This window comes from Zootoca vivipara, chromosome 7 (assembly GCF_963506605.1).
Source record: "Zootoca vivipara chromosome 7, rZooViv1.1, whole genome shotgun sequence".
In the NCBI taxonomy this organism is placed as follows: Eukaryota; Metazoa; Chordata; class Lepidosauria; order Squamata; family Lacertidae; genus Zootoca; species Zootoca vivipara.
In genome coordinates this window covers 39,497,256-39,517,252 of record NC_083282.1, presented here as the reverse complement: position 1 = coordinate 39,517,252, position 19,997 = coordinate 39,497,256, and the positions used below count along the sequence as shown (strand labels likewise).

General features: G+C 41.7%; 1 protein-coding gene across 1 annotated transcript in view; it reads right to left on the bottom strand.

Annotated features, from left to right (window-relative positions):
• GLIS1 (GLIS family zinc finger 1) overlaps positions 1–19,997 on the bottom strand; it is a 197,087-nt gene that overhangs the window by 112,972 nt on the left and 64,118 nt on the right. The window contains exon 3 of the mRNA XM_060276899.1: positions 4,704–4,902. Coding sequence (XP_060132882.1) covers positions 4,704–4,902 — 199 coding nt within the window. The remainder of the gene's footprint in view (positions 1–4,703; positions 4,903–19,997) is intronic.

Here is a 19,997-nt window from a genome sequence, read left to right as displayed (position 1 = left end):
CCTGTTAGCTAGGGATCATGGGAGTTGTAGGCCAAAACATCTGGAGGGCCGCAGTTTGGGGATGCCTGGACTAGGTGATTGTGATCATTCCCTCCATTCATTAGCAGCAGGTGTCACAGCACAGGTGTGGCTGCACTGCTCTGTGTGCAGGATTGGACTAGATGACCCTCTGGGTCCCTTCCAACTCTGTCATTGTATGACTTCTATAGTCATTTATTTTCTGTGCCTTATAATGGATTATCTGAAAAAAATGCCAATATTAGCTGTTGACCAGTTGCACAGAATAAACGATTAGGATTTTTCTATCAAAACACATGTATCTAATTAGTCTATTCCAGGCACGTCCAACAGGTAGATCGTGATCTACCGGTAGATCACTGGACGTCTGTGGTAGATCACTGGCTCCCCCCAAACCAGCTCAACAACTTTAGCTCCCCTAAAAAAAAGCTCACATTTTCGCCCTGAATCCCCCCAAAACAGGGCTTTCCTCCTCCTAAAAAGCTCAACAACTTTGACCTGAACCCCCCAAAACAGGGCTTTCCTTCATAGAAAAAGTTCAACAACCTTGACCTGAACCCCCCAAAAGGGGGTAGATCACTGCCAGTTTTTAACTCTGTGAGTATGAGTAGATCACCGTCTCTTGGGAGTTGGCTACCCCTGGTCTATTCTATGTAGGGGAAATGTACTGCATAGCTTTCAAAGCCATGAGATGAACTTGTGGGGAGAAGGAGAAGGAGAAGGAGAAGGAGAAGGAGAAGGAGAAGGAGAAGGAGAAGGAGAAGGAGAAGGAGAAGGAGAAGGAGAAGGAGAAGGAGAAGAAGAAGAAGAAGAAGAAGAAGAAGAAGAAGAAGAAGAAGAAGAAGAAGAAGAAGAAGAAGAAGAAGAGGTTCTCTCTGGAATACAGCTCTTAAATAAGTCGAGGAGGACTGGAAGAAGATAATGGATTTCAGCATGTTAGGTTAAATGGACATTTTATTTGCAACAGTCAGTTGTCTAGAACATTTTTTTGCTGATGGCGCAGATGGTATAAGCTTTTATTGGGGTTTTCTTTGTGGTTGCAAATCTAGGAATTAAAGAAATAACCACAGAAATTCTCCTTTCTGTTATTTATGGACTGGGAAGCAGGAATGGTCAAAATGACCACAGCAAAGGAAGCTTCCAGTATACTGTTATCACAATTCTTCCCCTCTATTGCCCAGTAGTCTCAAACCCTAGTGAAACTGTAACTTTAATGGAGGTTAGGGATAATGGACATCACATGCTTATGTATTTAACCTCAGGCAGGACCTTTCTCTTGAATTCATTTTCATAGAACTTATACACTGAACTTTTAAATGGTGCTACATGAAGAAATCATGAACACAAGGACAGCCTTTCCCCCACTCATCCCACAAATGGCTTTTGACGCGAGACCAAAATCAGGAAAGTAGATGCTCAAGTTGCACACTATACTGCCAGGTGTGTGAACTCCACAGTCCAAACTACCAGTAAAACTACATGTGATGGCAGCAGACCCGCATCACTGAGTATTGATTGCAACAGTAAATCAGCATGTATAAAGCAGGAAAGTGGGGGATAGAGGGGAAATTGCAATGTGGGCACTGTTTTACAGTGGCTCTGTTCCTACCTACAAAGTCATGCTCTGAGTGTAGCACTGGGGGAGTGTGGTAAAAAGTAAAGGTAAAGGTACCCCTGACCATTAGGTCCAGTCGCGGACGACTCCGGGGTTGCACGCTCATCTTGCTCAATAGGCCGAGGGAGCCAGCGTTTGTCCGCAGACAGCTTCTTGGGTCATGTGGCCACCATGACTAAGACAGTGAACAGAGAATCCACTGACAAAACAATGGGCTATATTAAATATTTGGCCACTGTAGGAGGAAAGCTCCTTTTTAACAGCTATGGTGGCATTTTGAGGAATCCTATCAACAGTACTCACCAGGTTTAGAAAGGCTGAAGCTTAGTGATGTATCAGCAGTCAGAAATTTGCAAAGCTAATTGCTGGTTGGGGTGTGTGTGTGAACTTTAAAAAAATACCACAATATTGTGGGATGACATCACAGCAAGGGGCTCTTAATACATCTACAGAAACATAAAATTATGTGGGACCTGAAATGCCAAAAGCAAGCAAGAAAACAAACAAACAAACCATGGAACCCCTGAGAAACACTGGCATTCATTCTACATTCTTCCAGTTTCTGAGAAAAAGGCAAAGCCTACAGAGCCCAAGCCAAGCTTTAGGAGTAAAGGGAATTACCCCAGTCACCTGCTGCTTTATATCACAATAGCGGCTCTCTCAAGTTCTATGGCACATAATCCTGTGTTGTTCTGGGAATCTTCCCTGAGACAGAGTTGTAAGGAGTTCATATTTCATAAGGGAGTACTATGATCCCCTGTATACAGGCATCTGTCATTTCCTCATTATGGATTTTTCAAAAAGCTCCTGAAAAGATCTAAGCAAGGTCTTCTCTTCCTCCTTTTGTTTGCTCCAACCCCAATTATCTTTGCATCATAATTGTCTTCAGTGAAAGAATAAAACCAGATTGTTAGCAGTAAGTACCATGTGGATTCATAACAGGGTCAAGATGGAGTTAACAAACATATATAACAAAATCAAAAGCAGCTAAATTGCCATGAATAAGTTAAGAGCCCTTGTTTCCTCATGCCATGTATATGGAAACTTGAATAAGATGGTTCTAGACATGGAGCATTTATGAATTAAAGTATCTCATATAAAAGTTTCAACTTTGAAAGGTATTTTCCCCCCCCTCTAGATTCTGAAAAAGGTCAATATTGTTCAGCAAAAAAGCAGAGTAATTGATGGATCGCCTCTAAAAAATTACCTCTAAAAAATAAAAATTCATAGCAAGTTTCTCTCAACAATTGACATCTTCTTAGAAGGGTACCAGATTCAAACTTTGCAACAGTGTTACTTTATACAAGTAGGATAAAAATGGGTTTTTTATATATAGTTTCCTATCCTTAAAAAAGCACAGAAGTCTTAAATGATTTTTTTAATGAGAGAGAGAGAGAGAGAGAGAGAGAGAGAGAGAGAGAGAGAGAGAGAGAGAGAGAGAGAGAGAGAGAGAAATGTCCTGTTGACTAGATGGGAACTTATGATATCCTCCTATGGGGGTTGTTTTATTATTTTCTATCTTCCTTCAAGTTGTAGCTTGAAAACATCCTTTTTCAAGTACTTGAGGCCAGATCCCTGATTCATTCTAAACTCAAGTCAGCAGCTTGTCCAGAACCCAGCAATTATTTTTCTTCTGATCTACAACAAATTCTTTACTGAAGATGGGATCGAGCCTCATACATGGAATTAAAGCACTCCATAACTGAGGTGCCCTCCACAATTGGCCAAGCTGGCTGGGACCAACGGAAGTTGTAGTCCAACAACACCTGCAGGGCTACCCTTGAAATAAGTAATTGGAGAGGAGGGTGAAAAATAGACCAATGTCTCATCCACATGCTTGTTGAGCAAAAATCCTCTTCTTTACTTACCATCCAGTCATTCGCCATTCATGTTGCATGTTTGGCTAAAGGGGATGAGCAACAAACCACCTCTTGGAATGGCAAATCTTGATTTCATTTTGACTACAGGAAACCATATCAGAGATTGTGGCAATGGATAAAGCCTATTTCAAGAAGCCAAGAGGAAACTATTGCCCCCCCCCTCCTCCCCTCTTTCGATTCTTAGAACTAGAACACAAAAGAAGGGCATACTTGAAGGTACACGATGGAACGCTCTTCCCGGGGAGGCTTGCTCAGCGCCTTCATTACATATACGGTATTTAGGCACCAAGCAAAAACATTCCTCTTGTAGAGGAATACAGGGGTGGGGGGGAGGGAAGGAAATGTTCTGCAGCCTCCAAGACTCCTGGTGCTCTAATGCATTTGCCTGTCAGGGTGAAAGTCTTTTAGTAAAAGACTAAAAGAAAAGGAAAATGGGAGGAAATAAAGTTGGTACTGAAACCTGAGGGAAGGAAACTTTAAAACAACAACAACAACAACAACCCACTGCTCAAACCCCGAAGAGGATGTGGAGTGGGTGATCCTTGCTGTTTCCCAACCTTCATGCAGTCATGGATCCAAGAATGTCAACAACTGATCCACCATCTCCGCTCGTCTGCTAATGCCCATGTTGCCCATTCCAGACTGTGCACAGACAACAGCACACCCTGCTTTTGTGCCCTGCAGGCAAACCAGACTGAAGGCTGACCTAGCCAGGATTGCAGCTGGGGCGTCCCCACTTTTTTGGGCCCCTAAGTGGCCTATTATTATTATTTTAATTATTGGAGGGCAATCCGGCAGCCCCCATGGCCAGCCAAGGCCAAAGCAGAGGGCTGTGCAGGGCTACTGCTTCCAACTCTCAGCCAGGGAAAGCTGCAAATGTCACCACCATCAGAGTTACGGTAAATGGTCTTTCTCTCAGGCCTTCAGCTGATTAAACAATCTATGGCATTTTAAACTAGGGGTGTTGTTGTTGTTGTTGTTGTTTGTTACTATGTTATGTATTTTTGTGCTTTAATATTGTAAACCACCCTGTGATCCTTGGATGAAGGGCAGTACACACACTTAATAAATAAAAAGATTAATAACTCAAGTTGACAAAATAGCACGGTGCGTAACTGCTGAAGTTTTCAGACCTGTGGCAACTTCTGAATGGTAAGAGCACATAAGGCAGTCAAAACTGAAAACAATACCTTGTATCTGAGCGAGACAAGTTCAGCTGACTAACATGTAGGAGTCTTTCGCAAGGCAACGGGTGGTCTCGGGTAAGCGAGCTTCCTGAGTGGATGAGCAGGTTCTGTCTACACACGGGCCCCAAGCTATTTGTCATCTCCACATCCATCAAGTTATTCTTCTCAGATATCAAATTACAATGATTGTAGGCACCATTCACTGTTAAAGAAAGGAGAGGTGGAAGAGAAAAACATAATGATGAGCTCCTCAACAAGAGCGGTGCTGTATCTTACATGTTTCCGTCAGCATGATCCACCTACTACTGGCAGTCTGCCTCAAGAAATCAGGAGAGAATGGGGGGGGGAGTTTCAAAGTAATCAAAATCCAATTCCTAAGGAATTAACCACTGATATTAATTGTTGCTTTTCCTACCACCACCTTATATTGAAACCTGAATACTGTAAATGATAATATTTCTAAGAACATTTTCTTTTACGACAGGAGGAGGTGAAACAACAGTTTTTGTTTTTATTTATCATTTCTTTTGGGGGAGTCTTGTAGGTCGAGGGGGGATGGGAAGTGGCACTTTGACCATAGGCCCTGAAATGTTCTTCTGAAACATAAACATTGGATACCAAATTCTTGCCGGTCCAGGTTGCAGTTTGCTTCTTTTCAGCCACCCAGGTCCTTACCAAGCAATATATTGAGGCAAGTGTTTGCAAAACAATAACGAATTCAGATATTGTGGCTCCATCCCTGGCATAACTACGATGTAAGACAAGGGCAGCACATTACTCTTTTTAAAAATGTGAAATGGGGGGAAATAAGGATGTAAAGGTTATTTATGCAACACTGAAAAGTAGCATACATAACTGTGCTTCACTCCTTCTGCCTTTAACTGAAATAATTAAAATGAGCTCTCGCTTATGTGCTAGATTGCAGCCTCTATTTTTACTGATTTTATTTTACACCTGAACATTGACCCATTTTCAGTCTCATTGCACAAACTATAATAATAGATGGCCTTCAGAAACACTCTTTCTAACATGCCAGCTGCCTGACTTTTGATTCATTATAGGATAGTATCGGACACGACTAAACGACTAAACAACAACAACAGGATAGTATATATGAGCTGGCTTCTAATGAGGTGCTTGTCAAAATAATATATTACTATTTCTTTGCCACACACAATCTAGAGTTTGAATTGTAGCCTGCTAGTCAGTTCAACTGGATAACATGCTAGTCTTGAAGGATACAAGAAGTCCTGGAAATGTGCCCATGTGCAATGCTTTAATAGCCATATCCATTTCAGTTTCAAAACATTATACTATCAGAGCATGAGAAATACAGTGACCCTAAATGTCTTTTTTTAAAATCACAACAACAACCACAACAACAACAACAACAACATTTCAGAAAGCATACTCCTTATCTTCTTCTTTTTTCAGATAATTTTTATTAAGGGTTTTCTTGGTTTACAAGGGTAAGTGCAATGTCTCTCTTAGCATTTTTACATATCAGTACCGTTTGTTGAGACATTGGTGAGGAGAGGGGAAGGAAAGTAGATGGGGGGGACGGTGGGGGTGACAATGTTTCTATTTTGCTTAATAGGTGGGGGGTTCTGTCAGTGTCGCTCGTGTAGGTTCTCTACTGTTCTCTTGTTTTATTTTGATGGTGAGAGATGTTGGAGTTGGCCTAGGATATGGTTGTTCCTTTGTGGTTGGCTGTGGTGGTCTTTGTTTTGTGTGTGAGTGGGGTGGGTGAGTGTTTTGGGTCAGGTTAACCATATTGATTCGTATGCTGTTGGTGGATTTTTGTCATTGTCTTGTTGGGCTGTGTATGTGATAAAGGGGAACCATACCAGGGTGAAGCCGTCTTCGTCTGTTTGTCCCCGTGTCAGTTTCAACTTATTCCCAGTTTTTAAAAAATGCAGCAGTAACAATGACAGACAAGCCATGGCAATAAAGCAGAGGTTTTCAACCTTTTTGACTCCATGGCTCTCTTGACCAACTACATTCTTTCTGCAGCACCCCTGTGGGGCTCAGGAGCCCAGTTATGTCACCCCTTGCCTGCAGAGCTGGCAGCCTCTCACCCATTTTTGAAGAACCTCCCTTGTGGAGTGTTCCCTCACCCTCCTCTCCTTTGGAGTCCTCTGGGCAGCCACTGCTGCCACCCCCTGGTGTTTGAGCCATCCCTACCCCCACCCCAGAGAGAGGTGCCTCCTCACCATTGGTGCTGGCTCCCTGGGTGCCCAAGCACCCACATAATTCCCCATGTGCAAGTCTTTGGGAGGCAGAGACATAAGGGAGGAGTGTGGCACCCTTGACCATCATTCAAGGCACCCCAGGGTGCCACGGCACATTGGTTGAAAACCACTGCAATAAAGCATTTCCTGTTAATCCAGAAACACAGGAAAGAGTCAAAAAAAGTGGCCTACAATACAAATTCTAAATTCAGCTTAGTATCAGAAACAATTAATTAGATATAAATCAAGCAAGCAACAAAAAGGAACATTAACATGATGCAAAACTAGAAAATGTTTATTTCTAATTTTTGTGCATCCTTAACACAGCTGGTTAACACATCCTTAACACAGCTGATCCTTCATGGATCAATGCCTTGTCGTGGCGAAGGGGCTTGAATAACTCGGAGAAGCTATGAGCTATGCCATGCAGGGCCACCCAAGATGGACAGGTCATAGTGGAGAGTTTTGACTAAACGTGATCCACCTGGAGAAGGAACTGGCAAGCCACTCCAGTATCCCTGCCAAGAAAACTCCATGGACAAAGACAACAGGCATATAAAAGTTATGACGCTGGAAGATGAGCCCCTCAGGTCAGAAGGCGTCCAACATGCTACTGAGGAAGAGCGGAGGACAAGTACAAGTAGATTCAGAGCTGATGAAGCGGCTGGGCCAAAGCCGAAAGGACGCTCAGTTGCGGATATGCCTGGAAGCGAAAGGAAAGTCCGATGCTGTAAAGAAAAATATTGCATAGGAACCTGGAATGTAAGAACCATGGATGGAGGTAAGCTTGATGTGGTCAAAAATGAGATGACAAGAATAAATATCGACATCCTGGGCATCAGTGAACTAAAATGGAAGGGAATGGGCGAATTCAGTTCGGGTGACTATCATATCTACTACTGTGGGCAAGAATCCTGTAGAAGAAATGGAGTGGCCCTCATAGTCAACAAAAGAGTGGCAAAAGCTGTAATGGGATGCAATCTCAAAAATGACAGAATGATCTCGATACGAATCCAAGGCAGACCTTTTAACATCACAGTAATCCAAGTTTATGCACCAACTACCGGTGCTGAAGAAAGTGAAATTGACCAATTCTATGAAGACCTACAACACCTAGAAATGACAGCAAAGAAGGATGTTCTTCTCATTACAGGGGATTGGAATGCTAAAGTAGGGAATCAAGAGATAAAAGGAATAACTGGCAAGTTTGGCCTTGGAGTTCAAAATGAAGCAGGGCAAAGGCTAATAGAGTTCTGTCAAGAGAACAAGCTGGTCATCACAAACACTCTCTTCCAACAACACAAGAGACGACTCTACACATGGATATCACCAAATGGGCAGCATCGAAATCAGATTGATTATATTCTCTGCAGCCAAAGATGGAGAAGCTCTATACAGTCAGCAAAAACAAGACCTGGAGCTGACTGTAACTCAGATCATCAGCTTCTTATAGCAAAATTCCAGCTTAAACTGAAGAAAGTAGGAAAAACCACTGGGCCAGTAAGATACAATCTGAATCAAATCCCTTATGAATACACAGTGGAAGTGAGGAACAGGTTTAAGGATTTAGATTTGGTGGACAGAGTGCCTGAAGAACTATGGATGGAGGCTCGTAACATTATACAGGAGGCAGCAACGAAAACCATCCCAAGGAAAAGGAAATGCAAGAAAGCAAAATGGCTGTCCAACGAGGCCTTACAAATAGCGGAGGAGAGGAGGCAAGCAAAATGCAAGGGAGATAGGGAAAGATACAGGAAACTGAATGCAGATTTCCAAAAAGCAGCAAGGAGAGACAAGAGGGTCTTCTTAAATGAGCAATGCAAAGAAATAGAGGAAAACAATAGAATGGGGAAAACCAGAGATCTGTTCAAGAAAATTGGAGATATGAAAGGAACATTTCGTACAAAGATTACCATAATCAAGGACAAAAGTGGTAAGGACCTAACAGAAGCAGAAGACATCAAGAAGAGGTGGCAAGAATACACAGAGGAATTATACCAGAAAGATATGGAGGTCTCATACACCCCAGGTAGTGTGGTTGCTGACCTTGAGCCAGACATCTTGGAGAGTGAAGTCAAATGGGCCTTAGAAAGCACTGCTAATAACAAGGCCAGTGGAAGTGATGATATTCCAGCTGAACTATTTAAAATTTTAAAAGATGATGCTGTTAAGGTGCTACACCCAATATGCCAGCAAGTTTGGAAAACTCAGCAATGGCCAGAGGATTGGAGAAGATCAGTCTACATCCCAATTCCAAAGAAGGGCAGTGCCAAAGAATGCTCCAACTACCGCACAATTGCGCTCATTTCACACGCTAGCAAGGTTATGCTCAAAATTCTACAAGGCAGGCTTAGGCAGTATGTGGACCGAGAACTCCCAGAAGTGCAAGCTGGATTTCGAAAGGGCAGAAGAACCAGAGACCAAATAGCAAACATGCGCTGGATTATGGAGAAAGCTAGAGAGTTCCAGTAAAACGTCTACTTCTGCTTCATTGACTATGCAAAAGCCTTTGACTGTGTCGACCACAGCAAACTATGGCAAGTTCTTAAAGAAATGGGAGTGCCTGATCACCTCATCTGTCTCCTGAGAAATCTCTATGTGGGACAAGAAGCTACAGTTAGAACTGGATATGGAACAACTGAGTGGTTCAAAATTGGGAAAGGAGTACGACAAGGTTGTATATTGTCTCCCTGCTTATTTAACTTATATGCAGAATTCATCATGCGAAAGGCTGGACTAGATGAATCCCAAGCCGGAATTAAGATTGCCGGAAGAAATATCAACAACCTCAGATATGCAGATGACACAACCTTGATGGCAGAAAGCGAGGAGGAATTAAAGAACCTTTTAATGAGGGTGAAAGAGGAGAGCGCAAAATATGGTCTGAAGCTCAACATCAAAAAAACCAAGATCATGGCCACCGGTCCCATCACCTCCTGGCAAATAGAAGGGGAAGAAATGGAGGCAGTGAGAGATTTTACTTTCTTGGGCTCCTTGATCACTGCAGATGGTGACAGCAGTCACGAAATTAAAAGACGCCTGCTTCTTGGGAGAAAAGCAATGACAAACCTAGACAGCATCTTAAAAAGCAGAGACATCACCTTGTCGACAAAGGTCCGTATAGTTAAAGCTATGGTTTTCCCAGTAGTGATGTATGGAAGTGAGAGCTGGACCATAAAGAAGGCTGATCGCCGAAGAATTGATGCTTTTGAATTATGGTGCTGGAGGAGACTCTTGAGAGTCCCATGGACTGCTAGAAGATCAAACCTATCCATTCTTAAGGAAATCAGCCCTGAGTGCTCCCTGGAAGGACAGATCGTGAAGCTGAGGCTCCAATACTTTGGCCACCTCATGAGAAGAGAAGAATCCTTGGAAAAGACCCTGATGTTGGGAAAGATTGAGGGCACTAGGAGAAGGGGACGACAGAGGACAAGATGGTTGGACAGTGTTCTCGAAGCTACGAACATGAGTTTGACCAAACTGCGGGAGGCAGTGGAAGACAGGAGTGCCTGGCGTGCTATGGTCCATGGGGTCACGAAGAGTCGGACACGACTAAACGACTAAACAACAACAAACAACACAGCTGGTGGGGAAATGGGCTATATTACAGGTTTGGGGCTATGCTCCCTGTTTCAGTGCTGTCAGCAGAATTTTAACCTATATAATGAAGCTTACCAATAGCAGATAAAAGGAAAACATTTTCATATTTTTTACTTGAACTACCAATACCATAGTAGTTCAAAGCATCTGGAAGACACCATGCTGCCTACCCCTATAATATCTGCTTACTTTCAATACAATCACAATAATTCCAAAATTTACATTATGAACTAGTCTTAGTTTACAGACAGTAAATCTAACAAAATAAAACTGTTCCTTACTTTCCAGACTAATGTCACAGGAGGTTAATGTCTCCAAGTTTAACTCTAGGTTAAACACACATACACACACACACACACACACACACACACTTCTTCCACATTAAAATGTTAATTAAAATACTGCAAGAAAACTATGGCTTTACACTTTCAGTATTGATTTCAGACTCTGACTTCACTATTTTTCCCCACTCAGGTGAACAAGAGTTAGTGCCACAACATACTACGGTAATCGTATAAATTTTGTTGGCGTTAGTGTCATCCTAGAAATGAATAATGGCACAAAGGAAGAGTGTGCTGGATCAGGCCAATGACTCATCTAGTCCAGCATCCTGTTCTCACAGTGGTTACCCAGATGTCTGTGGGAAACCCGCAAGCAGGACCAGGGCGCAAGAGCACCTTCCCCTACTGTGGTTTCCAGCAAGTGATCTTCAGAGGCATATCACTATGACTGTGGAGGCAGAACATAGTGTCATCATAGCCAATAGCCACTGATAGCCTTATCCTCCAACGAATGGCATTCCCTCACATGCCAGAACCAATTAATTGGTTCTAGGTTGCAGACCTAATAAAGGCACATGCCTATACACAAAAGGCACACATGTTTCTTGAAAGTCACAGGAGCTTATTCAGACTTTTGGACCTGGGCAAAAGAATACAAATACAGCCAGACCTCGGTTCCTGAACTGCTCTGTTTTGGAACATTTCGGCTCTCGAATGCCAAAACCCCAGAGTTTTCTTCTTTTTTCTCCAAAGACTTTGCCGATCGCCTTTGATGCTCGGTGGTCGAACATTTCGGAAGTCAAACAGTCTTCCGGAACGGATTATATTTGACAGCCGAGGTTTGACTGTATGACGTTAATCGATCATGAATGGTGAGCGATAGGTTAAATAGCTAGGTTTCCCCGCAGCAAACATAGTATGAGGACTGTGTTCCCAATTCTATAGATATTGTGTATAAACCCAGCCATGTGGCACTCATTCACATTCAATAGTACCTGGGACTACAAAAGTACAAACTATATATTACCTTTAAATACATACCGTATGTAACAAAGCTTCATTTTTAAAAAATGAAAAGCACCCTTCAGAGACTTGTTTTGAGAAAAGATTGGTTCTTGGGTCTTTGTCCACTCGAAACACAATTTGGGTAATTACTAATCGAGTTGCCAGGGAATGGGGGATTGCAAGAGGAAAAATTAACCACTGGAAAGGGTTAAATATCGTGCTGTTCCTCTTTCACTCAAAACTGCAGCTTCCTGAGTCTGCTTTTCATATTCAAAAACACTGGGTGATATCCAGTAATGTCCATCTGCCATACTGTTTGCAGAACAGATTACCCCTCCCACTGCTGCCATCCAGCATAACCCCCCCCCCAGCCTGTTCCAGAGCAGAACTGCAGGGGCATGTGAGGTTGCAGGAAGGAGTACAGGAAGGGAAGTCCCACTGTGTGAGTAGCTCCATGCTAATGAGAGCTTTATTACATGCATTTTCACATAAATGTGCGGTTTGTCTCCAAAAGGCAATGCTGGGTTGCAGTCTGACACTAATCTCTATAGCGATAACTCCAACTTCCCAAGGATGTTTCAGTTTTTCATTCATAGTGTTGTACAGAGGTCCTGTTGTTTCTGATAAAAGCACCCACTGGGGCTTCACAATGAGATAAGGCTGAATGGAAAGGGTGATGTTTCGACAAGAGTTTGCTGCAGTGCTTTAGAGCTTTACCTAATTAAGAACAATGAACAAATAGCTTTAATGACACATAAAACTGCAGTGACTCACACTCAAAACAAAGATATGTTTGAAATATTTGCCTAACATACTAAACTATCCCCAGAGCTTTTGTGGCTTTTGTGGTGTCTGCCAAACTAGGTCATTTGCTTATCCTTGCTGCTTTGAGACATCATACAGAATGCACCTATGACATGTCTAAAGAAAATAACATTTTTACTGGCAACGTGCACTGCAGTGTCCTTTCAGAACAAGACTTTAAGTATCACTTATTTTTATTCAATTGAATTTATCCATTTGTAGAAAGGGTTTTTAAAAAATACCCAGGGCAACTGTAAAGTTACTTCTGCATGAGCATCCCCCAACCTGGCGCCCACCAGGCACTTTGCAGTACAACTCACATCAGCCCAAGCCAGTGTGGCCATTGGTCAGGGATGAAGTGAGCTGAAATCCAAAACATCAGAAGGACTTCTGTGCTGAAAAGGCAGGCGTTCAATATGTGAAACCTTGCCTATCATTGAATATCTGTATCAGGAAAAGGCTGGATTAGCAGGCGGGGGGCGGGGGGTGGGGGGACCCTACATTTTAACGGTGACAATTCAAAAATTCAACTCTTCTTAGCTTTGCCCCCAGATGTTGCATGATTTATGGCAGGATTTTGGATCCTGCAAAAACTTCCTTCCATGTGATTGAGGTCCAGAAATGGTCAAAATTGCTTCCCGTGTGGAATGGCTTGACTGAACCTCATGCTAGATACCATGGTAAGTAAAAACGCATGGTAGAAACCAGTGGCAGCATGCCAGCAATCCAGAAAGGTGGAATGCTGGTGTGGGTGCTACCATTTAATTCAGTTGGCCCTGGCTCAGGACCACTTGCCAATGTTGATTGATTTAAATCAGGGCAATTCAAAACATGATCTTGAAAAACACACAACTGATTTAAATCATTGATTTTAGAATCATTGCTTTAGTGAAGTTTCACATTGATGCTTTTCTGTATTCCCTAAACAATGGCATAGTTCTGACAGAGGACTGGATACACAAAGGAGGTCAGAATGAAAACTGGTAGGATTGCATCAGGGACTCAATTTTAAGGAAAGGCATTAGTATTGTGGAGAATATTGAATATGAGCTCTGAATTAATGTATGAAGAATTGCTGGAGAAGCTACCGCAGCACAAGAATTTAAAAGAGCTAAAAACCTAACATTTTGATGACGATTTTAATCATTCCTTCAAAAATCCACCAAATGCTTGTTTATATAGTCACTGTGTGCAAGAGTGAGGAAAGAATGTCAAAGTGAAGTCATGTCTACAATTTGGAAAATTACACCATTTTTGTAGATCCAAAAGGGGGGTGACAACAATTTTACAGATTTTTGCTTGCTGTTAATGGTGATCTCAATGTCACTGGAAACAAGAGGAAATTAAGACAGCAAAAATATCTTAATCTTTGCAGCTCTAAGACACATTTGACTTAAAGTAATGCAGGACTGATGACTGACAAACTCAAGAATTTAGAACCGTTAGAGAAAACTTGCTGAATAACCTGCTTAGTATCACCCAATAAAATCCTGCAACAGTTAGACATATTCTACCGTCTTCTTTATTTTGGGAAAGTGTGTGTGTGTGTGTGTGTGTGTGCGCGCGCACATATATCTAGATTTCATTTGTATTGCAATTTTTAAAAAACAAACAAACAAACCCTACTATGTGAAATTTTAATAAATAGAAGAGGGCAAGACAAAATGGCAGAATCAATACAAAAGACGGGCTTTACATTCATTCGTTTGCTTGTTTGTTTATAAAGATCTTGGGGCAGGTTACAACAACAGGAAAATACAATTCTAAAACAAGTAAAACCTTTACAATTATAAAACATGTAAAAATATTGAACCATCTCAAATAATATATAGCTAAACCTTGGATCCATTCAATTAAATTGGTTGATAACTGATTCTCAAAATATGCAACTACTTAGATTTTGTGTACAGTATTTCATGAAATTGCAAACAGTTACACATTCTCAATACTTCTTAATAAAAGCTAACCATCTTAATAGGCAATGAGTTGTTTACTGTATCAAAAACAGCTGAGAAGGGGGGGCTATTCCTGCTAAAACTATTCCTGTGGGTTGGGCTGCTCTCACAGAATGAGAGACATGGAGAACAAATGACAGCTCGGGTGATTTCCCACTGGGATGCAACACTTGTTCATCCATCAAAAGGTTTTTGGCTGAGCAAGTTGTAGTGTCCAGTTTCACAAAGAGAAGGATAGGAGTGGGACTAATACAATTCAGTGGTTACATTTTGCTACAGGAAAGGTGATTTTGGATTGGGCAAAAGTTATTCTAGAATCATAGAATTGTAGAGATGGAAGAGACCCCAAGGGTTATCTAGTCCAACCCCCTGCAATGCAGGAATCTCAACTAGATCATAAATGAGAAATGGCCATACAGCCTCTGCTTAAAAACCTCCAAGGAAGGAGAGGAACCTCTCATGGAAGTCTGGTTCACTGTCAGCTCTTACTGTCAAAAGTTCTTCCTGCTGTTTAGTTGGAATCTTTCTTGTAACATGAATTTGTTTGGTTCGGGTCCTACCCTCCAGGTCAAGAGAAAACTAGCTTGCTCAATCCTCCATGTGACAGCCCTTTAGATATTTGCAGATGGCTATCATATCTCCTCTCAGTCTCCTCTTTACCATGCTGAACATGCCCTCAACCTCTCCTCATAAGGCTTTGTTTCCAGACCCTTGATCATCTTGGTTGCCCTCCTTTGCACATGTTCCAGCTTGATCCTTAAATTGTGGTGCCCAGATTTGAGTGGTTATTCATAGTTTGGCTGCTAGCTTGGCTTTAACTTTTGGCATGTGAAAACTTTCCTCTTCAGGCTGGCATTTAGGCTGTGAGCTGGTGTGCATTCCTGTTCTCTGCTGCTTCATACTGCTTCATATTGAATTTGGCTTCATACATTTTATTGTATACAACCATGGGCAATTTTTCTGGAAAGATGGAGGATACTTTTTTAAAAAAATAAATGACTCTCAGTGTATATTTACAAATATCCACATCGGAGTGGCACACACAATGGAATTTTCTCTCTTCCTGTATCCAATAAAAGCTACTCCTGACTGGGTTGGAGTGCAGACCTGCAGTGTAAAGTTGGCTTGGTGGAAAATGTGCATGGATACCTTGCACAGGAGGTCTCAGAGGAGAGAAGGAGGGAAAGCCCCCTTGCAAAAGTAAAATTCAGCTGGTGGTAGTCTGAATCCAAATCCTAGCATTTTTTTTTAAGGATGAAGCACCTCCAATTTAAGTAGATAAAATATTTTCAATACTCCTTTTTTTATAAAAAACTAAGTACAGGCAACAACCAATTTACATTCATCCGATTGACACACAATTGTGAATGCACACATGGTGCTGAACCCAGAAGTGACCCTAAAACATTACCAAAATGTCACAAAAAAGAGTGAATGGTGGAGATGTGGGCTGCTTTATTTGTGCCCCGCCAATGAATGTGGGGGTTCGGAATGTAACCCCTGCGCAAAATAAGGATTGCCTATACCTCCCATCTTTTTTTAAAAAACCACTTGAATATTTGAATGACAGTTCAAATACAGATCCCAAATGAACCCTAATAAAAGATCTGGAATTGGGTGTGCATGTGTTGTCTGTCGTATTGCAGAACCAAAAGAACAGAATAGGGATCACAGGTGAGTATCACATATCCTGCAGAAAAATCACATGGGCAGAGTCATTATGGTGGCTGTGAAACAAGTAGTAGGTCCATAGTAGGGCTGAGGGAGAGCGAGTTAGGAAGATGAAAGTGAAAAACATACATCAAAACAGGGATGGGGAACCTGTGACCCTCCAACTATTTGTTGGACTACAGATCCCATCTCCCCTGACCATGGATCATATTTTCTAGGGCTGATGGGAACTGGTGTCCAACAACATCTGGAGGTCACCACAATGCCTCCCCCTATTTTCAAATCAGATGATAAAAGGAAAGTTGAGGGAAATAAGTAAAAAAGTATTTTCTGTTGTCATATTGCCCTTCTTGAACAGATTCTAACATTGAGCAGAAGAGAGAGGACAACATTTTGGCTTTGAAATGATTGCCAAAGAATGGTAGGGACAAGACTTGCATGTTACTTATAATGGAACAAGTCTGCAAACGTTCTCTTCCTAGAATACACACACTGGCAGGAAAAGGAGCTGTTCGTTAACTGCAGCTGAGTGACTGGAAACAATATTGCAGCTGTATAATTGGAGCAGTAACAGAGCTCTTTTCATATCACTGAACACCTGGATTCTAAAATTAGGATGGAAGCACTGGCCAGGTAACATATCACAGTAAGCTGAACCAAAGTTTATGGGGACTGCACAAGTGTGTGACACCTCCCAGAGAGGACGTCACAACTGCTTTGCTCCTCCCCCATCTTTTTTCACTCCTGCACCACTGTGAGCTAACCCAGGTTTTGGCTCAGGGTGTTATTCAAACCCTGGCTTGTGGTTTAAGTTCTGTCCTCACTAACTACAATCTGCAACCAAGAATAAATACATATTGCCATTGGGGAGGGGTGTGCTCCAAAGGCAAAAAATATACTGATAGCCTCCAAGATTCAGAAACTGAAAAGCAGAGCTTTCCAAACTTTTCATGTTGGTGACACACTTTTCAGATGTGCATCACTTCACGACAAAGTAACTCAGTTTTACTAGCAAACTGGAGGTTAAACTAACCCTTTCCAGACCCGGGAGGAGTGTCGGGAGTGTTCACGCGACAGACCTATGCACTGCAGCTGACACACTAACATGTTGCGATACACCGTTTGGAAAGCTCTGCTGTAAGATGTTAAAAGGCTGCCTAAGTGGGACGCGGGTGGCCTAGGGCTTGCCGATCAGAATGGTCGGCGGTTCAAATCCCCGTGAAGGGGTGAGCTCCCATTGCTTGGTCCCTGCTCCCGCCAACCTAGGAGTTTGGTAAATAGGTACCGCTACAGCAGGAAGGCAAACGGTGTTTCCATGTGCTGCTCTGGTTCGCCAGAAGCGGCTTAGTCATGTTGGCCACATGACTTGGAAGCTGTGCGCCAGCTCCCTCGGCCAATAGAGCGAGATGAGCGCTGCAACCCCAGAGTCGGTCACAACTGGACCTAATGGTCAGGGGTCCCTTTACCTTTACCTTTAAGCTAAATGAGAGACTTACACCCATACTGGCAGGCATTGCATGGCAAAGGTGCAAGCACTGGAAACTGAAGCAATCATGTGGAGGCATACTGCTGCCCAATGGAGACCTTGGGGCCCCCTTCACCTCAGTTGGTGGTCAGTGGTGGTCTCTTATTGCCCTCCATCTCACGGCTGCCATAGTGGTGCCAATTAATAATTTATCAGGAGGCAGTGGAAGACAGGAGTGCCTGCCGTGCTCTGGTCCATAGGGTCACGAAGAGTCGGACACGACTAAACGACTAAACAACAACAACAACAACTGCAAGTACTTGGCAAACAAATCAGGGCTTCATAATGGAAAGGTCACTAAACACACACACACACACACACAGAACTGGCAGTATATCTTTAAAAAAAAACAGCAAACATCACAGGTCTGTGGCACATCTAGATGTAGATAATTTTGTGTGCAAGTCAGGCTGCTCCATCTCAAAAAGATACTGTAGACCTGAAGCAGATAGGCTATTCTGTATATTGTTATGCCTATCACCATTCTCCATAACAGACAATAATCAAAACTTAAACAAAATTGTGACAATTTGTTTTATTCCACTGCTGCTAGCTTCGTTACTCTGTTTCTTTTAGCTATTACCTAAAAATACAGCGCTCACAACTCCAGTTGAATTTCTTTTATGCCAATATGCATGCTGGTTCCACTTACTACAATGAACATCATTAAATGCACATGTGCCAATGATACTTCTTTCCTTTCCTTTTTTACTATACTGTAAATATTTTTTAGAATTAGAGTTTGGTACAATGAATGTCAAACAATGACATGGATGTCAACAACTGAATTCAAGGCAAAGGAAGCTGTCAAGGAAGTAGAAAGCAGATGGTACTGATAATCAGTTTTGAAAGAGTAACATGGAGATATTATGAAGCCATAAATCAAATGGCTGATACATAAAATGTAATTAATTTTAAACGTTTAAAGGTATATTTCTTAGAGAGCCTAAAACCTAATTGTCAATGCAATTATCCAAGCTGTTAATCTCTCTGTGTTCTTTACTTGTACCAAGTTGGATATAGGAGTAAGGCAAGGCCCTGAAATACCAGTGATTGCCTTTTTTGTACTTTCAGATGAATGGTAAAATCACCCCCATGTGCAGAATCCGAAATAGGTAGACTGCCTTACAGTACAATCTTATGCATCTTTACCTGAAAGAAAATTACACCGTCTTCAGTGGTGTTTACCAAGTGTTTTTAAAATAACAGCTCTAGTATAAAATCCTGTATTTCCATAAATTGTTCAAGAAACTCACATGTAGGACAAAGACTGGAGGAACCAAAATAGCATGTTGAGAGAGGTGTTCATTTGCAGACGTTAATGGCCAGAATAGTCCAGAAATCGAAATGAAAATTGATAATCTGTTTTTACACCAAAACACATTACATTAATACTGTACACTCATATATATATATATATATATATATATATATATATATATATATATATATATATATTACTCCCTAAAGTTAAATTTTCTAAAAAGACATATCAAGACATCAAACTGACATGAAATTTAGGAAGGACCAAGTCTTGGTAGAAACTTTAGAGGATAAAATACTAGTAAAGGGTGTGTGTGTGTGTGTGTGTGTGTGTGTGTGTGTGTGTGTGTGTTACACTTTGAGCCACTAGAGAAAATACTAGAGAAAATGCTAAATTTACACACACAACTGTTAAATAACTATGCCAAAGCAAACATTTGCATTCAATAATGTTATATGGATTTAGAGGTCTCCATAGAGATTAGCACCATGAAAATATCTGGTAGCTTAGGGAAAACATAACACTACTCTAATGTCTGTTGAGGGCCTTCCCCTACACTAACACACACTAACTTTCCAAAATTTCAATGCAGAAATAGAAGCTCTCATTTACGAACAACCTAAACCACAAAAAATTCTTTTTAATAGATTACAATCCCCATTTTCCAAATTTGTTATTAGAACAAGGTGACAAATCTCTAATAGTCCCCAAGCAGCCTAAAGCCAAAGTACGGCTATTCAGAATCACCACAACTTAGTGATATAGAGACTTCTTTTCCTACACTGGAAAAATACTTATGTATGTCTACTACACAGCAATTAATAAGATCAACCTTAGGATCATAGGGTTTAAACTATAAGTATATTGGTCCATCTGTGTATTACAGTGATAAGGGTGCAACCATCCAGGAAGGATTTAAAAGGTGGTGCTGAATGACTTTTGCTCTGCCCCTGCTTGCAGG